The following is a 23,703-nucleotide window of genomic DNA, read 5'->3' as shown; positions in this document are numbered from 1 at the left end:
AGAGGCAGGACCTTCTCCTTGACGCTCTCCTGCTGCAAAGCCTCCCCTCGCTGCCTGCCCTCCCTTCTCGGGGTGGTGAAGGCCTAATTCCAAGATGACTCTAAAGTCCTGCTGGCCCTGTGCTTCTTGAACACGCCCAGGGGATTAGGGGAGTTGGAGAGCAGTGGCAGGGCACAACACACACACTCTTTGGAAGGGAGAGTTTTCCTTCTCTCAGAGGATGGCCACAGAAGCCCCAGAACCCATCCTTTGAGACAGAAGGCACAGAGGAGGCTGCTCAGTGACATCCCTGTGCTTTGCAGGCCGGGCAGCCAAAGGGACGAGACCCGGGTGGACGCCGTGTGCACGTACAGGAAGGAGCCCTCGGCTCCACCTTTCGACAGGGTGGGCCTGTACCACCAAGTGAGCAACAAGACCAGAGGCATCACCCAGCTGGGCCCCTACAGCCTGCACAAGGACAGCCTCTACGTCAACGGTGACCCGCGCTCCTCTCTCCGCCCCCTCTGCTCTCCCCCACCAGCCACCCCCAGTGCTGCCCCTTGCCCAGCTCCAGCTCCTGACCCTCTGTCACTCTCTTTTCCCAGGCTACAACGAGCAGCCAGTCCTGCCCAGTGAGTACCTTGCAGGAGTGGGCTGGGCAAAGAGGGCAGAAAGTCGTGTGTGAGGGTCTTCTTTTGAGTAAAGGAGTCTGGGGGCTGGGACTTGGGATCCTGGGGAGAGGTAGAGAGCCTGAAAGCCTTTCCAATGGATAATTGGGCTGGCAGGAGACCTCTGTGCTTGTCCAGCCAAAGCATTGACCCCCTGGCTCTTGGCCTGTTTTCAAACCCCCATCTGTGCTTCTTCAGCTCCCCCCCACCCAGCACCGACAGCTGCCGCCCTCGAGCCTTTCACCGTCAACTTCACCATCACCAACCTCCCCTACAATTCCGACCTGGAGAATCCAGACTCGGCAAGGTTCAAGTCTGCACAACGAGTCATGAACACCTTGGTGAGTGGACCATCACTGGGAGATTGCCTTGCCCCCTCTGCCCTCATAACCTTGCGGGAGGCAGGGGCCTGGGCATGGTTTAACTGTGCAACCCTCCCCTTGGCAGCTCGACCGCCTGCTGAAGGAAACCAGCATTGGCCCCGATTTCCAGGGCTGTGAAACAAGAGCCTTCAGGTATGAGTTGCACCTCAGTGTCCCTTTGAAAGTCCTTGCTCAGATGAAAGGGTCCATTCTTGTTGTATTCAGTTGGTGCTTAGTCTATGGAGGCAGGACCTCTCTATTGATGCTGTCCTGTCTCTGAGGTTCCCGTGTCTTCCTCTGCTCTTCACTCTACTTGCTGATACTGTAGGCCTAAGATGACTCTAAAGTCATGCCTGAAAGGGCCACAGAAGTCCCAAGACCCAGTCCTGATGTGAGAAGGCACAGAGAAGGGCGCTCATTAATGTCACGATGTTTTGCAGGCCGGGCAGCCAAAGGGACGAGACCCGGGTGGACGCCGTGTGCACGTACAGGAAGGAGCCCTCGGCTCCACCTTTGGACAGGGTGGGCCTGTACCACCAAGCGAGCAACAAGACCAGAGGCATCACCCAGCTGGGCCCCTACAGCCTGCACAAGGACAGCCTCTACGTCAACGGTGACCCGCGCTCCTCTCTCTGCCCCCTCTGCTCTCCCCCACCAGCCACCCCCAGTGCTGCCCCTTGCCCAGCTCCAGCTCCTGACCCTCTGTCTCTCTCTTTTCCCAGGCTACAACGAGCAGCCAGTCCTGCCCAGTGAGTACCTTGCTGGAGCTCAGAGGGCAGCAAGTGCCTCGTGGGCTCCTCTTTCAGTCAGAGGGTGTTGGGGGCTGGGACTTGAGGTCCCAGAGAGACGCAGGGAGCCTGAAAGCCTTTCCAGTGGGCTGGCAGGAGAATTCGGCACTTGTCCCGCCAGGGCCCTGTCACCCTCACTCTGCTCCCTCCTCACTCCCTATCTCTGCATTTTGCAGCTCCCCCCCACCCAGCACCAACAGTTGCCGCCCTCGAGCCTTTCACCGTCAACTTCACCATCACCAACCTCCCCTACAATTCCGACCTGGCCAAGCCTGACTCAGCAAGGTTCAAGTCTACACAACGAGTCATGAACACCTTGGTAAGTGAACCAGAAGGGGGATATATCCTTGCCCCTGCTGGTCTCATTAACTTGGTGGCAGTGCAGGGATCTGGCCTGGATTTAACTGTGCAACCCTCCCCTTGGCAGCTCGACCGCCTGCTGAAGGGAAGCACCATTGGCCCCGATTTCCAGGGATGTCAATCAACAGCATTCAGGTATGGGCTGTATTTGAATGTCCCTTTGCAGTTCCCTTGCTCAGGGGCAGTGGCCTGCCATGGTCGTGTTCTGTAGATGCCTCTCCTACAGAGGCAGGACCTTCTCCTTGACGCTCTCCTGCTGCAAAGCCTCCCCTCGCTGCCTGCCCTCCCTTCTCGGGGTGGTGAAGGCCTAATTCCAAGATGACTCTAAAGTCCTGCTGGCCCTGTGCTTCTTGAACACGCCCAGGGGATTAGGGGAGTTGGAGAGCAGTGGCAGGGCACAACACACACACTCTTTGGAAGGGAGAGTTTTCCTTCTCTCAGAGGATGGCCACAGAAGCCCCAGAACCCATCCTTTGAGACAGAAGGCACAGAGGAGGCTGCTCAGTGACATCCCTGTGCTTTGCAGGCCGGGCAGCCAAAGGGACGAGACCCGGGTGGACGCCGTGTGCACGTACAGGAAGGAGCCCTCGGCTCCACCTTTCGACAGGGTGGGCCTGTACCACCAAGTGAGCAACAAGACCAGAGGCATCACCCAGCTGGGCCCCTACAGCCTGCACAAGGACAGCCTCTACGTCAACGGTGACATTTTTTTTTCCAGTTTCTGTAATTTTCATGTTTTCCTATTTACTGATATTATTTTATTTCTTGTCATACTCTTTCACTAAGAATGCCATTTTTTTCTAACTTTTTTGGCTCTTCCAATCAACCATATATTTCATAATTTTTGTTGGGTTTACGCGACATCCTCATATACTGGTTTGTATTTTATATCCTTCTGTATAAATGGTGGAATGGTTTGGGTTGGAACAGATCTTAAGGATCATCTCATTCCACCCTTTTGCCATGCGCAGGGACACATTCCACTAGACCAGGCTGCTCCAACCTGGTCTTGGACCCTTCCAGGGATGGGGCAGCCACAGCTGCTCTGGGCAACCTGTGCCAGGGCCTCCCCACCCTCACAGGGAAGGATTCCCTCCCAATGTCCCACACAAATTTCCCCTCTTTCTCTTTGAAGCCATTCCCCCTGTCCTGTCCTTCCATTCCTTGTCCCCAGTCCCTCTCCAGGTCTCCTGAAGCCCCTTCAGGCACTGGAAGGGGCTCTCTGATCTCCCTGGATTCTTCTCTCCTCCAGGGGAACACCCCCAACTCTCCCAGCCTGGCTCCAGAGCAGTGGGGCTCCAGCCCTTGGAGCATCTCCATGGCAAGGGGTGGAACAAGATGGTCTTTAAGGTCCCTTCCAACACAAACCATTCTGGGATTCTGTAACTACAGAAGCCATAAAACCTGCAGGGGAGCAAGAGCAAATGGGACCAAAGCAGAGGAGCCACTGTCACCCACAGCCTTTGACCTTCTGATTGCTTTGCACTCAGTAACATATCAAAACACACCAGAGGTCCTTGCCGGGAAAATACAAGGATTGACCTGCCAAGGTCAAGGAACAGCACTAGAACTGAACGGCACTTGACAAAATCATACAGAAGTTGCCAGTCTAGAAGTCCAATTGTTCCCTGCCCATGGCAGGGGTTTGAAACAAGGTCATCTTTAAGGTTCCTTCCAACCCAGACCATTCTGGAATTCTAAACTGGATTTAGGGAATGGGTAATTCCCTCTCAACATCCCTAGGAAAGGGAAAATTCTGTGCAGTACTAAGAAAAGCAGCAGCTTGCCAACAATATAGAGCAGGATGAATGTGCATTTATGCACAGATTGTCATCAAATCAGTTTTTCATATCAAATATTTACACAGGACCTCTCAGAAAAAACCTGTTCCAGTTCTGTATTGAAACGTGTGCCAGACCTTCCAAATTGGAAGCAGGTTTCTCAAATATGTCCCTTTTCTACCCCCCACAGGTTACAATGAGCTGCAGCCTGAGCTATGTAAGTACCTTTGAAGAGTTGTTGAAGTGGCAAGAAGATTTTGCTCATTAGCAACAGCCAAAAAAAGCAGGTTGGACCAAGCAACCAAGAGCTCTGCTAGATTTATAAAACAGTGTTCAGAGAATTCAGGAGCCTGTTATGGAACCACATGTTCTCCAACCTTGAAGCCAAATAGAATATCTGAGAATTTTTCCCATAGTGTTTCCTCTTGGTGTGATGATCACAAATTGGACTTTCAAGCATTGACTTTCCTTTCTCATTGCAGCTGCTGCTCAAAATGCACAACCACCTCTGCCACCAGCAGTGAGGAACTTCACTTTGAATGTCACTATAACCAACCTCCCGTTCACTGCAGATATGGCAACACCAAATTCCAGGAAATTCAAGTCAACAGAAAAAGTCATGTCCTATTATGTAAGTCAGGCAAAACCATGTCCTGCTTGGGCCTAGTTCTTTTAATATCTCTGATCTCTCACCTTTGCTGTGACATTTGACCTAATTACATGTTATTGTTGAATTTCTAGGTTGACCCTTTACTCCAAAGAAGCAGCATTGGCCCTGCTTATATTGGGTGCAAAGTAATGGCATTCAGGTAAGAGCCATATCTCCATGACCTGCTTCTTAAAATGTTCCTTCCCATTTCTCAGCACTCAACACATGTCTGAGTGTTTTTTTTTTAATTGGTAGTTTTGCCTCTGAGTGTTTTTTTTTTATATATATCTTTGATCATGTCCTAAAAGTTAAGATGAATTTCTCAATAATGGCTAAGACACCTAGAACTTTGCCTCATTCCCCAGGTCAAATAAGAACAGGGATGACACAGCAGTAGATGCCATGTGCAGCTGTAGAGATGAGCCTTCAGGTCCCAAATTCAACAGAGAAACCATTTACCATGAGCTGAGCAACATGACAAACGGCATCACCAAGCTGGGACACTTCAGCCTCAACAGCCAGAGCCTCTACATTGATGGTAACAAACCACCCCAAGTGTTATTCCAATGAAGTTGTGGCTGCCCCATCTCTGGAAGTGCTTAAGGCCGTGTTGGATGGAGCTCTGAGCACCCTGGTCTTGTGAAAAGTGTCCCTGTCCAATGAAGGGGGTTGGAATGAGATGATCTTTAAGGTCCCTTCCAACCCAGACCATTCTGGGATTCTGTGTTAGAATCGTAGACTCTTTAAGGTTGGAAAAGGCCTCTCATCATCAAGTCCAACCTTCAGTGTTGACACAGAGTAATTTGAAATTAAAATGAAGAGGATTTTAATACACCTCTCAAAAGCAGATAACAAAAAGTAGAAGGCAAAAACCTGTCAGAGTCACAAAGTTACAAGTCATGAATTCAATAACTGTAATCTTGTAATAAAACCCCATGTATTTAGTCCTGCTGAGACTTTCTTGGAATATTTTCCCAATAATTGTCCATTTGTTTTTCAGATTACAATGAACCACACAGTCCGTCATGTAAGTATATTTAAAGACATGTTAAAGCTACTCAAAGGCATAAATTGAGTTTGCTTCCTCATGATTTGGCAATGTTTGTAACATTGCAAAGTGTATGATCACGCTCATATGGCTCTTTGCTCTCAGAAACTTAATAACAGCCCTGTGTCTTATGCAGATTCTGTTCTTATTTAATCTGGGTGGTTTTTGTTCTCTCAGTGGTGAAACCAACCCCCCCACAAAGTCCAGGACCAACAACAGAGCACTTCACCCTCAACTTCACCATAACCAACCTCATGTTCACGAGAGACCTGGAGACACCAAACTCTGCCAAATTCCGTTCCACTGAGAGGATAATGCGACACTACGTAAGCCAAAGTCACGTTGTTTGTCACTGAAATCACCCAGAATTTGGGGTTTCCCCTGTTCACAAAGATTTTTCCTTGTCAGATTGACCCCCTGCTTCAGAGGAGCATCATTGGCCCCTATTTCTCTGGCTGCAAAGTAACAGGATTCAGGTGAGCAATAAACTGAAAGATTAACTTTGAACTGCAGCAAATGGATTTCCTTAAGTTTGACTGATACTTCCTTTTCCTTTTCCTTTTCCTTTTCCTTTTCCTTTTCCTTTTCCTTTTCCTTTTCCTTTTCCTTTTCCTTTTCCTTTTCCTTTTCCTTTTCCTTTTCCTTTTCCTTTTCCTCTTTTCTTTTTCCTTTTCCTTTTCAAGTAGTTTTCATCACTATAATAAAGCTCCTATGCACCTTTCTATTGTCTTTTTCTTACAAAGCCTTTTTCTTTGTAAGACCATACATTTGTAGTTCATCTGAGGACTGTGGACAGATTTATTTGGGGTTTTTTTCATCACATCAGAAAAAAAATATATTTTTTTAATAACTAACAGAAGTTTCATGATATTGAATTCCTTAGGGCAATGAAGAAGAGGGATAGCACAGGAGTAGACACCACCTGCAGCTACAGAAACAGCTCCCAAGTGCCCAAGTTTAACCCAGCTGAGGTTTACCAAGAACTGAGGAACATGACAAGCGGCATCACCAAGTTAGGAATCTACAACCTGGACAGCAAGAGCCTCTATATCAATGGTAAGTGTTTGATTTTCTTGCTCCTCTGGGCACTGAGCAGTTTGGGACCACCTGGGGTCTCAGGGATCACTTCAATGTTAAAAAAGTGGCCTGAAGGAGAAGATCCCACTGGAGTTTTCTGTGTAAGATGAAGTGTAAGCTTTAAAATCTTTTCACACAGACATTTTTGAAGACTTTAATTTCTATATTGCATTGAAGAGTGACTTAATTTTAGTCTTGACCTCAGTCATTCACCTGCACGTGAACATTTCACCTGCTTTCTATCCCACCAGTATTTAATTACACAGCAGCACGGCCGTTTTCTCATCGTAGTCACCAGTCTTACAAAAGCACCTTGTTCTGCTTAAGCTTTGTTTGTTTAATAGATTCACACCCTGGGGGAGGGGGGGGGCAGGTTCTGATGATTCACTCCCAAGTCATCCATTTAATCATCCCCTCTCCACTTTCATTCTCTTAAGTGGATGGTTCTCTTACATAACATTTCTCTTGCATTTCCTTTCCAGGTTACAACGAACCACTTCAGAGATCAGGTAAGTATTTTGCTGAACTCACTCCAGGGAAAGGTGTCAAAGGAGTGGTGCCCTCAGAAAATAACAGGGGAAGAGATTATTGAGAGGGGAAGACATTATCCAGAGTAGCCTTGAAACGTGCTGGGGTTGGGAATGTCTTTGAAAGTGAAGGTAACTCTTTTGTAATAAATTCATAATCCTTTTTCCCTTTGATTACAGCTCCAAGCACAACTACTGCATCAGGACCAACAACCAGAAAGTTCACCCTTAACTTCACCGTGACCAACCTCCCGTACACCCCAGACCTGGATGTCCCAACTTCCCGCAAATTCATTTCCACAGTGAATGTTCTCAACCACTATGTGAGTCTGGCTCTGGGTTTGCCCATTTGGGGTTTTGGTGCTGCCCTTAATCCACCTGCATTAAGCTCAGCACCCGATTTCCAGTTCTCAGCTGTACTATTGTTTCCCCTGACAGATTGACCCTCTGTTCAAAAGAAGCAGCGTAAGCTCTGCCTACACAGGATGTAAAACTATGAGGTTCAGGTAAGACTCAGAATCTCAGGATGGGTCAGGTTGGAAGGGCCCACAGTGTGCCTGGAGCACATGGCACAGGAGTGTGTCCAGATGGTTCTGGAATATCTCCGGGGAAGGAGGCTCCACACCCTCTCTTGGTGCTTGGTCACTGCACAGGGAAGTTCTTCCTCATGTTCAGGTGGAACTTCCTGGGCATCAGTTCCTGTCTGTTGCATCTTAATACTTGACACCAACAGAAGTCTGGCTCCGCCCCCTGACACCTCCCTAATAAAGATACTGAAAGTATCTTTATTTTTCTGATACTAAAAGTGTCTGAAAGTACCTTAAAAGACTCCTGAAAGTGGAATTAACCTTTATCTGCTCTTACATACCTTAAATTTGCATAAATTATCATACTTGTTCTGATGTCAGAATAGAGAAGCCTCCCTGTGGACACCTCCCTGTCCATTCACGATGGTAAAATCATTTTGGGATCTAAATGTCATCAGCACAATTCTAAAGTGTGGTGAAAGATGTAGGAGCCCAATTACAGTGATTTTGGTGTCATTCCTGGTCATACAAATCACACAGAGTGTCCTAAAGAATGTGTCTGATGTTTTTGCTCAGGTCTGGGAGACACAGGGATGACACAGGAGTAGATGCCATCTGCAGCTACCAGGACAGTGCCAGCCTGGCCAGGTTTGACAGGGAACAGGTTTATCGGGAGCTGAGCACCATGACAGAGGGTGTCACCAAACTGGGGCACTACAGCCTGGACCAGAACAGCCTGTATGTCAATGGTGAGTATCCATGAACAGATCAGGATTTTGGGATCTCTTGGAGATCACTCCCCATCACTCCACTGGGGCTGGAGCACTGAGGAACCCTCTGGTTTGTTGGTTTTCTGTAGGTTTTGACACTGTGGCAAAACCAATCCAGCAGCATCTTGCCATTCTAGAAGCATCTCCAACCCTTAAATCATACAAATTCCTGGAGAATTTCATTATTATATTATATAATCTAAGCAGAGCCACACATATATTGTTTTTATGGTATGGATAGATCTGATGTAAAAATAAATGCACTCTGTCTTTTCTATTTAGGTTTTCCCCTCACAGAAACAGCTACCACCAGAAAGCCAGTCTTTGTTGAAGCTCCAGCCAAACAGGGCTACAGACTGAGCTTTAGAATAGTCAATGAAAATCTAACCAACCCAGACTCTCAGTCTCCAGAGTACAAAGCAGCAGTGGAAAGCATCACTAACAAGGTGAGGAATTGCAGCTCAAATACCACCATGTTTGGTCAATTTTTTGCCATAGTTTTATGTCTTAATTAAAAAAAAAAATCAACATTTAGGAACAAAAATTTCTAGAATCCTAAAGATGAGATTGACCTTTGAATCACTTTTTGTTATGTTGGATGTTGCACCTCGTGGGTGCCATCCCTGCCCATGGCAGGGGGTTGGACCTGGATGATCTTTAAGGTCCCTTCCAACCCAAACAATCCTGGGAATCTGGATTAATAAATTACGTCCAGCCAAAGACACGGACAATGAAATACAGGAGGTTTGGGTGATCTGTTCAATGCACAGGGACTCAGCATTTCAGTCCCATCTCCAGAAGTGTTTGCAAATCCCTGCCAGCTCAGAGTCAACACACCCATAACTCACTGCTGGGAATCCAACACATTCCCTTCAGCCCCAACCCAACCTACCAGACTGATCACGCCCTAATTTTGCTCTTTAGGTGAAACTGTAACACACTGTACTTGGAATTCTGGGTGTGTGAGGTGTGCATGAGTTGACAGCTGCCAGTCAGCAGACTGGGCTCTTTAACACTGGCAGCTCGCTCAGATAAGGCAGAAGATCTGCCAGGCTGGGAGTCAGATTCCATCACTAGAAGGCACGTTCCAAAGTCAAAACCAATTCCCATGAAATCCAACAAGCAAAAAAACCCCCCAAAGCCTGGGCTTTCCCCAGCATTCAAGTCCCTCCTGCTGGCCTGAAGCACCTTGCAGAGTGCCCTGGGCTCATGAATCTTTACCATGACATTTGTGTTGCAGATGAATCAGCTGTACCGGCAGAGCGACCTGCGGGACCAGTTCCTGGGCTGCAACATCACCCGCCTGAGGTCTGGGGTGGGGTCTGAGTGTGGCTGAAGGGTTGCCACTCCCTGGCACCCCTCCCCCCATGGCCAAGTGCCATTGTCCCCTGTGGAATTCCTCCCCTTCCTTCTCATGTTGGAACTTTATGCCCTAAGAAGTCATTTCTAGGCTTCATTTGTCGGTTTGAATTTTTTCTGACTTATTATAAACTGATATTTTTCTCAGTCTCAGTCAGGCATTCTCAGGTTGCTGACTATCCCAGGAATTTCTGATTCCCATCCTCTTAATGGGAGCTGATGATCCTGTAACCTCTGCACTCCCCCTCTTCACTTGAACTCCACTAGGCTTTAAAAGTGGGCTTCAGGTATAGCCGTAGTGTCCAGCTCTGGGTGGAAAGAGGCTTGGACAAGGGACCCTCCCAGAGGGTAAAAGCTTTTAAAAACCCCAAACTGCTGATCTTTCATTGTGTTCATGCAGTAAAGCCTAAGTTCCTAGAGAGAACAGGTGGTATTTCCTTTGCTGTCCCTGCCCAAGGCAAACCCCCCATCAGCCCATTCCACGCCATCATTCCACCCCGTCACTTCCAAACAGAGCAGGAACCTTTCAGGAAACTCTTTCCCATGTGAAGTTTTGTGATCATCAGCCTCTTTACCACAGAACCTCTGTTCCTCTGCCCACAGGGCTGGATCCATAGTGGTCGACTGCCAGTGTTTCTTCCACCCTGAACCCAGCATCAACAGGGCCGTGGTTGAAAGGACCTTCCAGGATGGGACTTCCAATGAAACTGGGCTGTGGCTGGGGAGCAGCTACAGGCTGCAGGAATTCTCAGTGGACAGTATGTAGAGCTCAAATCTCTGCCCAGTGTCCACCCAGTCACCTCACTTTGCCATGGAATGCTCAGAATTCCCCAATTTCTGGCCTATTAGAGTGGAAATAAATCTGGTTTTAAGTTGAACTGCTGAGTTCAGCTCTAAGTTGGGCCATTCAGACATTTAGTCTGGCTCAGTGTAGCCCTTGAGTCTTCAATGGCTTAAGATCTTATTCAATGATAAGTAGTTACTCGATATTAAGGTGTTATTCAATATTAAGGTGTAATTCAGTATTAAGGTGTTATTCAATTTTAAAATGTTATTCAATTTTAAGGTGTTATTAATTTTTAAGGTGTTATTCAATATTAAATAATTAGAAAATGAAGTGGCAACTACTCATCAGAACTTCAACCATTTAGAGATAAACAGACTTTCAGGGTTTTTTTCCAACGTACAGCATCCCAAATAAAGGAGTGGCTGAAGGACTGATTGGGAATTTCCTGTCAGACTAGTGAAAGTCTTTGGTAGAAGAGCCCTAGTTTCTCTCTGTTAGAATTTATACTGACTTTTCCCCTCCATTTTCCAGCCTTGGAATTAGCAATTGAGGCAGCAACTTACAAAACACCCCTCAAATCTGGGAAAGAAAACTTTGGCTTGAATTTCCAGATCTCCAGCCTGCCCTTCTCGGCACAGCTGCAGGACCCCAGGTCACACGTGTACCGAGTGAACAAAGAGAACATCGAGAAAGAGGTGAACTGAGCAGCAGTAGCTCGAGCTCCCTGTCCAAAGGATGTGTTCAACTGACTCTGTTTTCCTCCACTGTTTTGTGTTTCCTGTCAGCTCGATGTGTTCAGGACCGGCCGCCTGAAGGAGCACTTTGCCGGTTGTACCGTGGAGAGTTTTGGGTAAGTCCTGCTTGGAAGTGGCTTTTCCTTGAGCCCCAAAGAGCAGTTCAGGAAGTCATTCAGGGTCACAGCAGGGTGTTCACGCCTCCCTGGGGACCTTTGTGCTCCAGATCACACACAGGAAGCACCTTCATTCAAGTTCTGCTTTTACCACAAAAGGTTTCTGTCCAAACGAGAGGTGGTTTTGTTTCCGTGCTTGCACAGCATAAACAATTCCGGAGGAAAACAAACACGTTCATTCTCTTATTTCAAGTACTCAAATACACTAAAATTCCACAGACACACATTAGCAAAACAATGAGTGGGACTGACCCTGCCCAAGGACAGGATCTGCTGTGTGTGTCTCCTCCAACACCTCTTTGGAGGAACAAAGAAGCCGAGTTGATTTACCTCTTAGAAATGGGGATTAACTCAGTGGGTGGTTTCACAAGGCTGCAAGAGCTCCTGTCTCGCCTGGAATCAACTCAAAAAGTGATCCCTTGCTAATAAAACACCGCTGAGACATCTGCAAACCTGAATCTCCCACTCAGCTCTGCTTCTTCCTCTCTTCTCCATAATGACTCTGTGCCTGTCATTCTCCAGGCCTGTCCATGGGAGAGGATACACAGAAGTCTTCTCCATCTGCAAGTTCACCCTGGATCCCCTCTCAGGGTCTTTACAAAAGCAAGAGGTGTTTGAGGAGCTGAAACAACTGACCCAGGGGTTCACCAAGCTGGGCCCCAGCTACGAGCTGGAGGAGCAGAGTCTGGTTGTTGAAGGTGAGAGCTCTGCAGTGACATTTGGGAGATTCTTCTTGGTTTTAATAAGCTCCAGAGGCTTCTGTTTCTCATCTGTCCCATTCTTTATTTCCAGGTTATTCTCCACTCAAGACAAATGAACCAGAGTCTGAAAGATCTGGTAAGTGCTTTTTGGAAGGGATTGACCCTACAGCCACTGCAGACTTGAACTAGAATAAATTAGCATTACATGCCTTGAAATGGAGACTAGACCCTTGAAATGGAAACTAAACCCATGGAAGAGACCCAAAATCTGGGCCTCTTGGTAGGCTGGCAGCAAACAGTGGGTACCACCAGAGCCAGCCAGCCTGAGGAGATGAAGGACAGGCAAAACCAGTCCAATGTGGGAAGATGTTTTAAAGCTCTGGCACCAATAAATGTTTATAACTGCAGTATTTATAAAAAAAAAAAAAACCTAAAAATACCCAGATATGGTGTTGTAAAGACAGCCACCACCCCAGAGCTAACAGTAAACAGGAGAAAGAAAAAAAGTACTCTGAAGTGTTGCTTTTTTGTGCACCACAAACACATTGGCAAAATGACAGCTTTTGCTGCCACCCTTAGCCCTGTCTCCTTCCCCAAAAGAGTCCAGCCAGCAGCTAAGAGAGAACTTTGTCTCTCTGAACATCCTTGAAACCCTCTGAGGGCTCAGACTGTCACATTTAAAGTGGTAGATCCTCAGACCCTCACTCCATTTTACCCAAGTTTCTGTAATTTGGCCTCAGCACTGTTGAACTTTGCCAGGGAGAGATTTCCCACTCTGAATCCCCTGTGGATGAGTCCAAACATCTGATGTGCTCTTATTTTCCCTTTGCAGAGCTTCAGTTCTGGGCCATCATCCTCATCTGTGTTTTCACCCTGCTTGGCTTCATCCTCCTCCTCTTCTTATGCTTCCTGGTGAGTGTCCCCTTCGCTGTCCTACCTCTCCCTGGACTCCAGCAGTGCCCAGACACCTGGGGACTCACAGGAGGGACATTCACATTCCCAAGAGGCCCAGTGGGAACAGTATTTAACACCCCAACAGCAAATGAGATGCCAAATCCTGTTGTTACTGCCAACTCTTCCAAGGACTTGAGCACAGGAGGATGGGGAAGGGAATTTATAGTCAGCTGAGTAGATTTCTAGGAAAGGAAGCAGGATCTTCTTTCTAGAAAAGCAGCAGGATCATGACTGAGCTCGAGTTTTTGCAGAGAGAAAAACAGAAACCCAAAGGTGAGGCCAAGCCCAAGAGGACAGGTGGAATTAGGGCATCCCCTGCAGCACTTCTTAAACCTCTTCCCTCTTCGGTATCTGCAGAATGATCAGGTTACAGGCAAGGGAGGGCCAAAGACAACATATTTCATAACCACATCAAGTATTTCGTGCTTAGTGCTCTTAACCTGCAGATTGTGCAGCCTTGCAGGGCCAAACTCCAGCTGTATATCCTTGGAAAAGTCAGTACCTCCCCTTCCCATCTCTGGGGGTGGTTTAATGGGCATCAAAATCTTAACAGCACTGTTTCAAAAGCAGCTGTTTGCTTTGCAGCAGCTAAAGGGAAGGGCTATATCTACAGAGAATAAGAATTACTCTCCTTAGAGGTTCAGGAGTGAAAATTCCAGCCAGGGAGATTTAGGAGAGGAAAAACCTCCATCTCAGAGCTGGGGGTTGTGCCAGTGTCATCCTCGCAGCTTTAGACAAATGTCTCATTCCCAAAGTCCCTCCATTCCCACCCTCCAAATGTAGTTTGGAGGCATCTAATGATGGGCAAAGCACAGATTCCTATTTTTGCCATTAATTTTGTCCTTTTCTCTCCAGGTCATCTCTTGCCTGAGAAGAAAGTCCCACTTATACCAGGTCCAGCAAGGCTTGTATGGGTTGTACTTCCCACACCTGAGCACAGGAAAAGTGCATTGACAGATGAAGTTGGGTCCTCACAGACCTGTTTGTCCACTGATGAAGGAAGAATATTTATAAATACTAGAAAAATGTTTCTTTAATAAATTATTTTCAGCATTTTCTCTCATCTTGAGACGAATCTTTGCACTATTGCCAGAATTATTTCCATACTACAGGAAACTGCCAATAATGCAGATGCTGAGGAAAGTGGGTTTTTTTAAAGCACTGCAGTATTTTAAACTATTGCACAATCAACAGAGAATAAAGACCACAAAAAGGTAAAATTCTGCTCTACAGAGCTGCAGTTTGCAAGGCCCTTCAGTGTTAACGTCAGTTTTCTGAAAAAGGCTTAAAATTATACTAATTTGTAGATTTTTGGGGACTGACTGTTGTAGCCTTAGAAATTTCACCTAGATTTTAGCTTTGTCATGACTTAGCTTTTGAAATGTAAATATCTTAAATTAACTAAAATATTTCATATCTTAAATTAATTAAAATATTTCTATTTATAATTATGACAAGAGATGAGATACAGATGCATTGTTAAATCTGAGTGGGATGCAGCCAGGCTGTGTCTGTGGAGATTGCTGCTGATTCCAGTTGAATAAATGCAACATTTACTGCCATGAAGTCCTGTTTCCTCTGCATTGACACTTTTCACCCCTAATCACAAATTATGCCCTGTGGAAATCCCTGGTTGTTTGCTCCTTGGTTGTCAGCCCAGAGTGTGGGGTCTGATTCAGAGACCAGGACCTCCTTCTGCTCCTCCAGCTCAGCCAGACAGAATTCCCCCAAAATTCCCTTTTTCTGCCCCAGCTCTCTGCAGGGGACAGAGCTGATCTCTGTGTAATTATATGATACTACCATTAGATGAACTCCCCACTGAAAGTGAAAGCATTAGAATTAATGAAACCACGATTAGTCATTAATCCTCCCACTCGAGGCAATGTTTCTACAAAACCAAACTGACTTTTGGGCTTTCAAAGTAAAGCTCAGGTTGGACTAGTTCTTCCCCCGGCTCAGTTTCCTCCACAGAGGATTAGAAACCTGTTTGCTCGATCAAACAAAGGCTTTCAAGCACCAATTATGTCAGCAAACATCAGATTAAACGCCTGCAGAGCTGCTTGCAAAACACCTCTGCAGGTGTCCTGTCACTGGGGGTGTCCTGGCTGGAGCTGCCACCGTGTGACAGGAACTCTGGGGGTGGGAAGGACTTCCCAGCTCGGGGTCTGACCAGGGGCACTCAGTAAAAGCTGGGTCTAATCACAGAATCATGGGATGTCCTGAGCTGGAAGGGACCCACAGGGATCATCAGCCCGACCCCTGGCCCTGCCCAGGACACCCCAACAATCCCACCCTGTCCCTCAGAGCGTTGTCCAAACCCTCCTGGAGCTCTGGCAGCCTTGGGGCCGTGCCCACTGCCCTGGGGAGCCTGGGCAGTGCCCCAGCACCCTGTGGGGGAAGAACCTTTCCCTGAGATCCATCCCAACCCCCCTGGCACAGCTTTCTGCCATGAGAGCACCAGCTCCTGCCTTGACAGCCTTGGGAAACCCCCGGGATCTTCATCCAACTATCCCTGCTGTGCCTCTGCCTCCTTCACCCTGGCTCCCCTCTCCCCACAGAGTTTCTTACTCCCAAAAACACACAAGTGGTGCCACAGGCTGTGGAAATGTGGCAGTGAGCACTGGGAGAGGAAGGGGCTATTTTTTGGACCTGTTTGGTAGATACTCTGAATTTTCTATTTTACACCACGGCCATGGGGGAAGAGCTGCCCCTCAGCATCATGAGCCACGTCAGTCACCTCTTCCCACAGGCTCTTCCCAGGATTTGCTGGGACCAGAGGAGAGGCTCAACACACCCAGCAGGGCAGAGCTGGCACCATTGTCCAGCTCAGGGACAAAAGGGAGGGCAGAAAATACAGTAGTTTCCCAGGGGAGCTCTGGGAAGAACTCCAGGTCCAGGACAAACTGGGAGCACGGGGCACATGGAGCTGATCTAATGCAGAGAAGCTTTAGCCCTGATGCAACACAGCAGCACTCAGCTCTGCCTGACCTGTCTGTGGGGATCCAAAGAGCCAAGGAAACCTTCCTGTGAGACCCCATTTCCCTAAGGAATTGTTCAAACATGCCTTTCTGCAGGAACATGCCAAACATCCCCCTGGTACCAGCACTCACTGGCAGACCGGGCTGTGCCAGGTACCTCCAACCCCACAGACCTCTGCCAACATGGGCAGGGAGTCAAACCCCAACCCCCACAACTAAAACTGAAACCCTCCGAGGAAGGGGCACCAAGAGAGGGGAAAGTGGCTGAGGAGCTGAGAAAGCAGCAGTTGCAGGGAGAAGGGCCGAGCTCAAGCACACCCTGGGCACGGCTGGTGCCCACGAGCCTCACTGAGGCTGCTTTCCAGAAGGAAGGAGGCTCCACACACCGTGGTCCTCTTCAGCAGCCCCTGCCTGGGGTGGCCGTGAGCTCCAAGGTGAGGTTGGACACCAGCCCACATTTGCTGTGGGGCTGCTCTTGCAAACAGGGGCTCCTGTGGGGCCAGGCCAGCTAAACAGTGACACAGGGGGCTCACCCTGCCACCCTCAGTGGGTGAAGAGGCTCAGTCTGACCCAGCACCACCTTTGCCTTTATTGCCCCTCTTCTCCTGCAGATGCACCAGGGCTTGTTCCTGAGCATTTCTGTCCTTGTATTTGTCCTCATTCCACTCATCTCAAGAGTCCCTGCTGCTACCAGGTGTGAACTGGCATCTGGCAGCACCAGGATCACCTCTTCTCCTGTTCTGGACCTGCCTGGCACTGCCTTGGTAATCACTGTCAAGTCAGACAGTTTATCAATCTCCTTTTCAGCTCTTTAAACACGTTGTGCTGAACACTGGAAACAAGCCTGAAGCGCAGAGATAAGATTCAGCTGCCTCTCATCATTCTCTCCAGCAATTCCTAGTCAATTTGGCTCTCAGAGTTAGGAAAATGCTCCATCTGCTTTGGAAATAGAGGCCAAAAAGCCCTGTGTGCAGCAAGGACACCCTTCAGGGACTCACACACTGTAACCTCGTGTTCTCAGCACCAACCCAGCACCATTTCCCAGCAGCAGAACTCCCTCCTGTTCCATCTTCCATGGGAAAAACAGGAACAACCTGAGCTGCTTGTCCATGGTAGGATCCAGACCACCCACTCCATCTCCCACGTGGTCCCAGCTTCACTGCTGGGATTTACAGCTCCCTAGGAAAGGGCATATCCTTCCTGCTCCCCCCTCATTCCTCCATCACTAATTACATCTCATCAGCCTTTCCCCTGCCCTGCCCCGCTAGGAACCTCAGCCAGGGGAGCCCCAGGGTGCCCAGACAGCAATTTAATTTGTGAAATGGCTGCTTCATCGGCAAATGTATCATTTTGTCAAAGCCAATCACTGAATTCTATTCCCCTCCCATCAGCCTGCAAGAAGCAAATACAAATTTCGCTCTGAGCCACTGCTGGGCCTTTGCACAAACTCACCTGGTCCTCTCTGGTAAAAACACCAGATTTAGGGGCAGCAGGAGGAAGAAAATTAGGAAATTGCATTTTTATGCTTCATTTGGGAGTTTCCCCAAAGCATCAGTAGAAGGAGCACAGAGGCAATACAAGGTTTCAGCTCTGCTGGGGCTTCCCTGTTGGAAAAGCAGCTGGATCTGTGCTGCAAACGGCCAGACAGTGACCACACCACACAGGTCCTGTGGCCTGGTGTCACCTGGGTGGCTTACTGTCACCTACATGCTGCTCAAACAACCTTGAGCATCCTGGTGGGACTGAACTCACTCAGCACACAGAGGCAGAAAATCCCATCACTGGGGCTGGAGGTGCCTCCCACCCTGTATCCACCCCTTCCCAGTTCCTCTTACCGGGTCTGAAGAGCCTCCCAGCAATGCAGGGATCCCACCTGGGCCACCATCACCACCCACGTTGTTCTGCAGGACCCAGCCCAGCTCCTGACTTGTCCCAGGGACATCCCGCTCTGGCCTCTGCCCCACTCTGGCACTGCCAGGGGCCAGGCCAGGCAGCAGGGCCACAACTGCTGTGTGGGCACAGGGGGCATTCCCAGGGTGCAGACAGAGCCAGCCAGCCCCAGGACCTGCCCCAGCAAGGCATGTCTGGGTCCTTTTTGGGGCAGGGCTGAGGTGCCTGGTAAGACCCTCTAACACAGGCAGGGGTTCCATTGGCACCACCTCAGAGCTGGTGATGTCACAGTTCCCTTTGTGACATTCCCCCCAATCCCACTGGTGGTGGAGCCTCATGGAATGTGTCCCCTCTCCCTGGGGATGTGTTGCCACCCAGCTCTGCAGGGACCCTGGGCTGGGGCTCCCCAAATCCAGTCCCAGGCCCAGCCTGGAGCAGGGACTCGCACCCCGGGGTTTGCACTGTTCCAGTGGCACCAGGATCACCAGGCCTGGGCTCTGGGAGCACCACAACGTCAGGACACCTCTCCCACACCATGGAAAGGATTTTCCTAACTTGCCCAGGGGGCCAGGAAAGGCACTGCCATGAGCTGGGGACTGGAGGGAACGTGGGAGGGACTCGGGATGGAGGAGGGAGGGATGTGACAGGGACATTGCAGCGCTGCGGAGGGGATGGCACAGGGATGCTGCAGTGTGCTGGTTTAAAGGTAAACCAGCAGGGGAAATGAACCCAACTCAAAAGAGAGATTATAAGTCAGAATAACAACTTAATAAAATAATACAATAAGTATGATTATACAGACAAACAATTGGTTTTAACCCACAAAACCCAAATGTATAACCCAGCACCCTGGGGCATGAACAGAATGGTGTTCTTTGGGCCCCCTGAGTCCAAAGGAAAAGGAGAGGGAAAAACCTGTTGGTGAGAGTGCTGGTGCAGTCTGGTTGAAAAGTGGTGGTTGCAGTCTGGTTGAGAGTGGTGATCTGCAGTCTTCCTCTGGATCCCACGAGTGGTTAAAAAGGTCCCAAGACTCCAAGATTATATATCCTCAGGTTCAGGCAGGAATGCCCAGTGCCTCCCTCAGGGCGGGGAGTTCCACACTAGGTGTGAGCACAGGAGCATCCTCCTGTCTCACAGGCCTCTGAACACACAGTTTACAGCCTGAGGAGTCAGGGCTGCTCTGGGCAGAGGGTGTAAATGGTTCATTGATAACAGTTTCTGGGAAATGGCATGGAAGGCTGTAGAATACACAGTTTTGGATTCCACCCATCCAGTGATGAACTGGTCCCAGTTGTTCTAACTAGGACATGCAGGAATGTTGCAGGGATACCAGAAGGATGCAGGAGGATGCTGCAGGGATGGCGCAAGAATACAGGAGGCATCTTGCAGGACACCTTCCCACGGCTCTCTGCCAAGTAAAGAGTGCTTTCCTCTCAGATTGACTCAAAGTGGCCACTTCATTTCCCTTGAAACTTTCCAGAGAACACAAATTCATCTCTCATTACAGACTCAGCCCCAGATCTGGGCTGCCTGGAGGAAGGAGCAGCTCTGGGATCCCACGGAGACACTCCCAGCCCTGGACACCCACTGGCTGCTGCCTCCCCAGGTGTCACCTGTGGGCTGAGCTGGTGGCACCGTGTGCCCACGGGTGTCACCTCCTCTGGACATGGACACCACTGAGCCACAGCATTACAAAAAATATCAACAACAAAAAATTCCCCAAGCAGATCAGGAAACCCCCTAGGACACTTGGGCTGGTGTGAGCCAGCACCAGTGAGGCACACTGGTGAGGCAGCACCAGTTCCTTTTCCACCACACTCCTGCCCAACAGCAGGAGCATCCTGGTGGGACTGAACTTGCTCAGCACACAGAGGCAGAAAATCCCATCACTGGGGCTGGAGGTGCTTCCCCCCCTCTAACCACCCCTTTCCGGTTCCTCTTACTGGGTTTGAAGAGACTCCCAGCAGTGCAGGACCTGGATCCCACCTGGGCCACCATCACCACCCACGTTGTTCTGCAGGACCCAGCCCAGCTCCTGACATGTCCCAGGGACATCCCACTCCGGCCTCTGCCCCACTCTGGCACTGCCAGGGGCCAGGCCAGGCAGCAGGGCCACAACTGCTGTGTGTGGGCACAGGGGGCATTCCCAGGGTGCAGACAGAGCCAGGCAGAGCCAGCCAGTCCCAGGACCTGCCCCAGCAAGGTACATCTGGGCACAGCTGCAGCCCAGAAAATCCCCCTTTTCCTGTTGCTGCTCAGCAAAAAGCTGGAGCAGCAGCACCTTTCCCTCCTGCTTCACCCCCAGCTCACCCGGGGGGCAGGGGCAGGAGGGGGGAGTTGGGCTCAGCCTTTCTGCTCCCCCTCACCACGAGCTGCGAGTGCTCTCAGAGCAGCTCCTCTGCCCTCTCCCGGGGAAAACCTGGGCACTGCCACACTGCTTTTCCCCCACAGGGTGCTGGGGCACTGCCCAGGCTCCCCAGGGCAGTGGGCACGGCCCCAAGGCTGCCAGAGCTCCAGGAGCGTTTGGACAATGCTCTGAGGGACAGGGTGGGATTGTTGGGGTGTCCTGGGCAGGGCAGGAGTTGGACTGGATGATCCTTGTGGGTCCCTTCCCACTCAGGACATCCTGTGATTCCATGATCCCCCTCTCATCTTCCCAGAGGTACTTTCTGTCACCCACCCGCCCTCTCCCATGGAGAAGGATGGCTCCTTTCACCGAGTGTTTGGGAAGAGGCTCCACGGCAGGCAGCAGCAGTTCCTGAGGGGCTTTTTGAGAGTTCGAATTCAAGCACTGCCAGAGCCCTCCCTGCCCACTCTGCACCACCCCCGGGGCAGCTCTGCCTCAAATCCTGCCTTGCCCAGCCCCCCAGAAACACCCCCCCACCGACTCTCTGGGCTGACACAGCCCCTGCACATCAAGGGGTGACACTGTGCAGATGTGCAAAGAGAATTTGGGGCACTGGCACAGCCCAGCAAGATGCCAGGGACTGGTGCTCAGCTCTGGCATCCTGGCCAGCTGCAATCAGGGGCTATCTCATCCAGGCAGTGATGGATATGACATTTTTGTGCCAAAGGGATTGGTCCAGCCCAGAGCTGATGGCAGCTTCCAGGTTAAATAATAATAATAATAATAATAATAATAATAATAATAATAATAATAATAATAATAATAATAAACAATAAATAACAATAATAATAACAATCATATGGGAGAGGTGTAAATTATTATATAAATAATATATATTTCTATATAAAGTTATACATAAAAATATATGTTTATATAATATATAAAATGACAATTTATATAATAGAAATTATATAATATATAAAAATATAAATATATACAAATAAACATAGAATATATATCTTGTATATGTGCATATATAAATATATAATTATAAATATATAAAATAATATAAATTATATACATTTATTCATATAATATATGATATATAAAGTGATAAAAATTCACACTGAATTAGTCACCCATCAGCACGTCACAGGCTCAGGGCCTACAGGGCGCAGGGTAACCCCCATGAGCTCAGTGCTGGAGCCCTGACACAGCAACCCCCCGGGACCCCACTAAAACTGGGATGTAAAACCCCCTCATCCTCATGTCTGTGGGAAGGAATGGCCCAGGAAGAAAGGGCTGGTGTGATTTTTGCGGTAATTCAGCGGAAAGTATTTTTCTGCTGTAATCTCCCTCTCCTGCCAGGTTTGTTCCTGCTGTGTTAAAGAAACGCAACGAGCGTGGGAGGTGTGAACTAATGTTACCGCACTGGGAAGGTGGTGACGACCGGAGATCTCACAATGATGAACAGCAGCTCCCTCATCGCCGGGTTTGAGCAAGTACAGTGGAAAAAAAAGGGACATAACTGGTCTTTTAAGAAAAAAACCCAAAGCAAAGAGCTGTGAGACAACCTCGTCAGCAAATGCTATTTAGGAGCACAGACATTCACCTCCTCTCGCCTGGGGCAAGTGTTAACCTTTAAATGCTGCCTTTCAGCTCCCTTCCCTTTCACTCACGTATTTTTTCCTCCTCCTGCTCCCCACTTGCCAAAATCTCTCGTGTTTCCCCAGCAAGAGCCTGTGGCTGTCACTGTGCTGCTGTGCTGTGACACACCGTGCCCAGAGCTGCTCCATCCACAGCCACCACCTCCATCCCTGCGCTGCAAAATTTCTTCTGCAAAAAAAATGGGCAGCAAAAATCTACTTGTGGCACCCAGGGCTTGGAAATCAGCTTCATTTCTTGCCATCTCTGGGCCAGATTTCCTGGGAAGGCAGATGGAGCTGAACCTTCCCAGGGGAGCTGGCCACGAGCATCCCCTTGACTGTCCCACTGTTACAGATTCCTGCACACTCAGGGCTGTCTCCCTGCTTGGAAGGTGTTTTTCCAGCTGCAGGAAAGACCTAACAGTGTGAAACCTCCCAGGGAGGTTTCTGAGGGACAAACTTGTCCACACTGTTGCTTCTTGTCCCAGCTGCAAGGGCAAGAAAAAGAGCTCAAAAAGTGAGCTGGGACAGGGGAAATGCAGTTCCCTCATTTCCAGGGAGCATCTCCTGGTCGTTGGTGGTGAGGGGAAATGGCCTTGCAGGGAGAAGGAGCATCAAGTGCCACAAATTGCTTTAATATCCCTGATATCACATCACATCTTCACTCCATGCTGCACTCCCAGTGTTTTGGATCAGGGGGCTGAAGGCTGGACACTGGATGGAGGAAGATCCCTGCCTGCAGCACACGGGCACAGCTCAGGAATGCACCTCCCAGCACCAGCTGGGGGTGGCTATTGGGAGCCCCAGCCTCAGTCTTGCACCCCCCAGAGCACCCCAGTCCAGAGAGATGGATGTGCCTTTGCACATCCTTTACCCAATTTAAAGAAAAGCAGGATGAGGCTGAGCTGCCAGCACAGCTCCTCCAGCTGTGCCTTATCCTGCACCCTTTGGTGCAGCTCCCTTGGCCCAGGCTCATGGCCAGAGGCTACAACGAGGGGCTGAGCCCAGGGGAGGAGGAGCAGGTGCCTTGGGAAGGTGCAGAAAGGGAGGAGAATCTCTGAGATAAAGGGATTGTATCTGTATTGTGCAACTTCTTGCTCACAACCCACCACAATTTCCTGAGGGAGGACTGAAGGTGTGGAGGGAGCTGTGAAACCCCCCCCCAAGCAAGGAGGCATCGCTGTGGGTGCCCACAGCTCCTCATGCTCTGACTGCCTCACTCTGGGCACTCAGCTCCGTGTTTATTCACTTTAAAAAGGCAATAAGAGGCTTTTTTTTTTATCAAAACCCTTTAAACTCCTGAAGTTGCAGCCTCTGCTTCAAAGGCATTAAGAACTGAAATAGTTTTTTTCTGATGAAACAGACTGTGACTCATTAAGAGTTTTCAACTGCTGCTCTAGTGCCAAGTGCCCCAGAAAGTCAGGAGAGGAAGCTGCTTGTTCTCTCCTGGGGAGACTCAGCTTTTGTCACCAAGTGTCCCCAAAGACTCCCGAGTCCCTCTCAATGAAGCCCATCCCCAACTCTTTAGGATCTGGGTCAAAAAGATTATTAGAAACCTAAATAACTTAAATCTTCCAACCTAGTCCACATTTCAC

The 23,703-nt window shown here is 49.2% G+C and overlaps 1 protein-coding gene across 1 annotated transcript; it reads left to right on the top strand.

The window, feature by feature from the left end:
* Positions 1–1,438: 1,438 nt before the first annotated feature.
* On the top strand, positions 1,439–14,813 carry MUC16 (mucin 16, cell surface associated). Its single transcript, XM_064636942.1, has 26 exons — positions 1,439–1,622; positions 1,732–1,758; positions 1,974–2,116; positions 2,225–2,292; positions 2,684–2,856; positions 4,129–4,155; positions 4,421–4,569; positions 4,680–4,747; positions 4,953–5,125; positions 5,588–5,614; positions 5,813–5,961; positions 6,044–6,111; positions 6,519–6,691; positions 7,195–7,221; positions 7,420–7,562; positions 7,678–7,745; positions 8,343–8,515; positions 8,819–8,982; positions 9,777–9,844; positions 10,499–10,653; positions 11,214–11,377; positions 11,468–11,532; positions 12,115–12,290; positions 12,385–12,429; positions 13,126–13,205; positions 14,103–14,813. Exons 1-26 carry the CDS (start codon positions 1,439–1,441, stop codon positions 14,199–14,201), a joined length of 2,856 nt encoding a protein of 951 aa, XP_064493012.1. The 3' UTR covers positions 14,202–14,813.
* The last annotated feature ends 8,890 nt before the right edge of the window (positions 14,814–23,703 follow it).

This window comes from Pseudopipra pipra, chromosome 27 (genome assembly GCF_036250125.1).
Source record: "Pseudopipra pipra isolate bDixPip1 chromosome 27, bDixPip1.hap1, whole genome shotgun sequence".
In the NCBI taxonomy this organism is placed as follows: domain Eukaryota; kingdom Metazoa; phylum Chordata; class Aves; order Passeriformes; family Pipridae; genus Pseudopipra; species Pseudopipra pipra.
The sequence above is the reverse complement of the archived record's forward strand: the minus strand, read 5'-3'. Positions and strand labels throughout refer to the sequence as shown.